General features: G+C 44.0%; 1 protein-coding gene across 2 annotated transcripts in view; it reads right to left on the minus strand.

Annotated features, from left to right (window-relative positions):
- LOC106939755 (netrin receptor DCC-like) overlaps positions 1 to 4,477 on the minus strand; it is a 41,518-nt gene that overhangs the window by 16,470 nt on the left and 20,571 nt on the right. Inside the window, exon 3 of one of the 2 annotated variants that reach the window (XM_015022292.1) lies at positions 1,183 to 1,438. In XM_015022292.1, coding sequence (XP_014877778.1) covers positions 1,183 to 1,438 — 256 coding nt within the window. The remainder of the gene's footprint in view (positions 1 to 1,182; positions 1,439 to 4,477) is intronic. The other variant, XM_015022293.1, reaches the window with a different exon arrangement.

The following is a 4,477-nucleotide window of genomic DNA, read 5'->3' on the forward strand; positions in this document are numbered from 1 at the left end:
GTCGGTTCTGAGGCGTCGGGTCGGAACCGGCTCTCTGGGGGAACCGGTTCCGACCCGACGCCTCAGAACCGACCATCATCTGCCATCTCCACTGTTCAACAGGTAACTAATGGGGAGTTTATCCTCCTTTTCTGGGCCTGAATCTTCTGATGAGGTAAAAACATAAAATCTCACCAAGAAGTTTTGGCTCTCAGACAAACTAACATTTCTGCTCGTTTTAGTCAGTAATCCTTCATCTTAATCCTTAATCTTAATCCTTCATCTTAATGCTAAAAGGATTATAACTGTCCGGTTATTTCACTTCAGGGAAAAATGTCCTGTAAGTGAAATAAGTGGAACTTTTTCATCAACATTAACTAATTACTGACTTAAAACAAGCTGCTTGGTGAAAAGTTACTTCTGAGTTTAGTTTTGTCTTATTTCAAATATTTGTTCTGGTAACTGACCTAACTGCTTGGTAAAGTTAAAGTTTTCCATGATCTTATTGTGGTAGATCAGCAGGAATTAGAGCAGAAATGTCAATTGGAGTAAAAGTAATTAGAAATCTGAAAAGTGTGGCCTGTTTATACTTATTTGAACATCTACTAACATTTCTGCTGGGTTTAATTAAATGTGAAGACGATGTTAGCGACTAAGGATGTTGCTAACGTTTAAGGAAAACAGCCCATAAACCCAAAGCTTGCTGATTGGACCAGGTGAAATGCTCGCAGACAGACGGTTTTCTCTGCTTAGCCAGGGTTTCTGCAGGCTTTAACTCCAGTCTAAGACTTTTTAAGACCTTTATAACAGCAGAAATGTACAAAACAAATCTGCTTGAGTGAGAGTTGGAATGAAACAAACGTCGTCAGACAACTGACCATAAATTTACATTCACCAATAATGGACATAAAAAGCTAGCTAGCTAGCTAGCTTTAACAGTAGATACGCCAAATCGAATAGTCCTGCCAGTAAAACTTACGATTATCATATTTAAGGCCAATGTCGCTTTTCGTTGGAATTTAAGACTTTTTAAGAATGTGTGGACACCAGGCTACTTCTTGATTTATTTTTAATGATAATTTTATTGATTACTACATGAAGAGCCAAAATGAGGCAGGTTGTAGAAATCAAAGATGGCTGCTGTAATTCTGCGACATCGCCTAAAACCCCCAGAGTCACAGCAAACACAAAGTCTGGTCTTACCTGTCGACTCCGGCCTGGGAGTAGTAGACGCCGTACGTCTGCACGCCTCCTCCGGTCTCCTCCGGGGGGCGCCAGCTGAGCCGGACGAACCGGCTGGACACTAGGACAGGGACCAGGTCGCGGGGGGCAGAGGGAAGGGCAACGCCTGGGCTGGGGGACACTGGTGGGGGATCAGAGGAGGAGGAGTAAGTCAAAGGGGAGCCAGAAGGAGGAAGAGGAGGCGTGAGGGCGGGGCTGAACTGAGTGGGTGTGGCCTCTGTTAACGGTTCGTCCAGGGGGGGACGATGGGGGGAACGGAGGACGACAAGGGGGGGAGCGGGACGCAAGCAAGGGAGACGGAGCAACAAAAAGGCAGAGAGGACGGATGAGATGAGCAGAGAAGGAACGAAAAGACGTGAAAGAGACAAAAAGGAAGAGAAGGAGGAAGAAGAGAGGTGAAGAAGATCACAGAAGAAAACGCAGCAAAGCATCCGACGGAGGAAACTAAAGGACCTGGCTGTGACCCACATTAACTTCACTTCACACATTTTAACGTTAGCTGACTCGTCTGTAGTTTGAGAGTTTGATTTTTACAAACAGGAATAAAAACTGAATTTAATAAAATGAAACATATTTTACACACTTCACTTACATAAAACATAATAAATACAAATCAAATGTCAGATTAAATGTCTGGATTGGAGTGGAAACATGTTGCTCAGTAGTTTCTACTGATGCTGAGATGGTTGAAAATGAGAGAAACAAAAACCAAAAATAAAACATTCAAAAACATAAAATACATGGCAAAATGCAGATTATGATCAACTTTGTTAAATATCTGCTAATCTCTGACATCCAAGCCCAAATATTTAAAACTGTTAAGATTATTAAACATCTGAATGATGTGAGCCTTAAAAACATTTTATAAACCTTAAATTAATGCAAACTCCAGCCTGCTAACGGCTAAAGTCCACAAAACACGAATGACCGCTAATTTAATGGCTCAAGCAACAAATAGATCCGAATAAAACAGTGAAAATCCTTTTAGCGCTAACGCAGAAGCTAACATCTACCTTACAGCCAATCAGCACCAAGGAAAGTGAACGCTGCTCCAGGATTGGCTGCTTTGCAAACACCAGCCAATAGCGTGGAAGCTAGCTCTGCTGCTAGCTATTTTAGCTTCCAAAGCTGTGTTTGGTCTTTAATGTTTTAGAGAAAAATGATCCATAAAAAGGAAACATGTTGGCAGGGACGTATGAACCGTTTTCTACGGTTTCACATAAACTCAGGCATTCAAGCTGCAGGTATTTTAAGAAATGATGGGAATTTTTTCAACAGGTAAGACACCCACAACCCGTCGCTTTAAAAATACCATCCATCCATTTCCAGTTGGCCTCTGAGTGTAAATCAGAAGTGGAAACATTTTATGACGGTTTCAGAAAGGCTGTAATGATTCTGCTATCGACCGCCGGAGATGCTTAGCATTCAGGAGCGAAGCTGCTTCCAAATGCTACACGTCCAGATAGCATAACACATTATCGAGTGCACTTTAAAAGAGCAACCATCTTTATATGGAGAGCATGACGTGCAAAAATTAGAGAAAAATCGAGCTGAGCGCTCCAACATCTCGATGCACTTTAAGGAGATTTAAATGTGCGACATTTCCAGATAAGACTGGATGGAAGCAGAAATCTGCGAAGGCATCTTTAAACCAAAGTGACTCCATCCAATGACCTGCTCCTTCCTGCTCCCCGCCAGGAGAAACCGAGAAAAATCCAATTTATCCCCGCGGTCAGAGATCAAGACAGTCTGCAGAGACTTTAAACGCTTTTGTCCGTCTGAGAACATGTCAATAAAAGCTTCGGCGAATTCACACCGACATTTCACAATTTGTTTTTGCAGCTAAAGAGCGAGAGGAAGGAGGCGATGGAGGCGGCAGCACGCCCCCTCTGCGCTGCTGCAGATGAGATTTCAGGGTGTGAAGGGCGGATTTGTTCCTGATCGGTGACCCGGCTGCAGAAAAACACCAAACTCCAGCCGACTGAGCAGGAAAGCGTCACTTTTTGAAAACAGACGGCGCGGATAAATAATAGAGTCGGACAGCAAAGAGGGAGAGCCAGAAAACAATCTGAATAAGTGGTGAAAATTACACCGCAGCTCTGCAGCCGAAAGCTGCTCTGCATTTAGATTGCTTCTGCAGCGGACAACCAGAACCGGCGCTGCTCTGGAGGAACACGGAGTTCTGGTTCTGGTTCTGAACACACGGCGGGAACAGAGAGTCCACATGTTGTTACAGCAGACATGAACCTGGAGCTGCAGCCTGAGCACAAACGCCGCCGGTTCATCTGCTGACGCAGAGAAATGAGTCACTGTCAGCAGAATTTGGGCTGGTAATTGTTTCCTCTCCGTCACCTTCAGGACGACAGAATCAGAACATGTTTGCCTTTTCAAGGACCTAGAAAAGATTCAGGCTGTTTTCCGACCTGATGTTCGGAACATTCGCTTCGTTTTGGGCCTAAACTACTGGATTTGTTCTGCTGTGGTTCTTCTCTCACCAAGCAGACAGAAACGGAGTGGAGTCCCATTTTATCCATTTGAGGATTTCTCCTGCTAGCGCTAAGCTAACGTGTTTGTTTTGGTTGTATTTACCCAGAATGCCCTGCGCTGTACGCCACCTCCTGCTTTTGGACTGGTCTTCGGTCCGCTTGGCGTTCACATGGAGTCAAACCGAACCAGAGTTCACTTGAACCGAACCCAGACTGAGGTTTCCCAGAGCAGGAAGAGACTACAGCGCAGGGTATTCTGGGTAAACGTTAGCCGAAGAAATGGCTAAAAAATCTACTACTGCTTAAATCTGACGCCTCCACTTTAGTTTCCATTTGGTGAAGAAGGAAGTTGTAGTTGTGCTGAGTGTTTCCTTCAGTGGTTCTTGGTGCAGCGCCCCCACAGGCCAGGAGGGGAACAGGTTGGTTTGATTCGGATCAGATGCTGAACACAACAAAATGAACTAAACTATAACAGAAAACATTATTAATATAAAATAAGATTTAATTTAATGCATCCATTTATTTAAAACCAAGCCGAACGTTTGTAAACATTTAAAAATCTTTGATGTAGCTGGTTAAACTTAAACTCTGCTGCTTCTCCAGCAGCTGATATTTACACTGATAAATATTTAAAGTGTTGATGCTGGATGAGGCAGGAAGCAGATTTAAACCCTGCAGCTTCATCCTGCGTGACGCCGCCGTCCTCTCCTCCTCCTCAACTCAATTTCAGGGCTCATTTCAGCCAGCTGCTGTAAAACCGCTGGCCGGGC

Source organism: Poecilia latipinna, unplaced genomic scaffold (genome assembly GCF_001443285.1).
Source record: "Poecilia latipinna isolate Pla-1442-1.1 unplaced genomic scaffold, P_latipinna-1.0 Scaffold2972, whole genome shotgun sequence".
NCBI classification, from domain to species: Eukaryota; Metazoa; Chordata; class Actinopteri; order Cyprinodontiformes; family Poeciliidae; genus Poecilia; species Poecilia latipinna.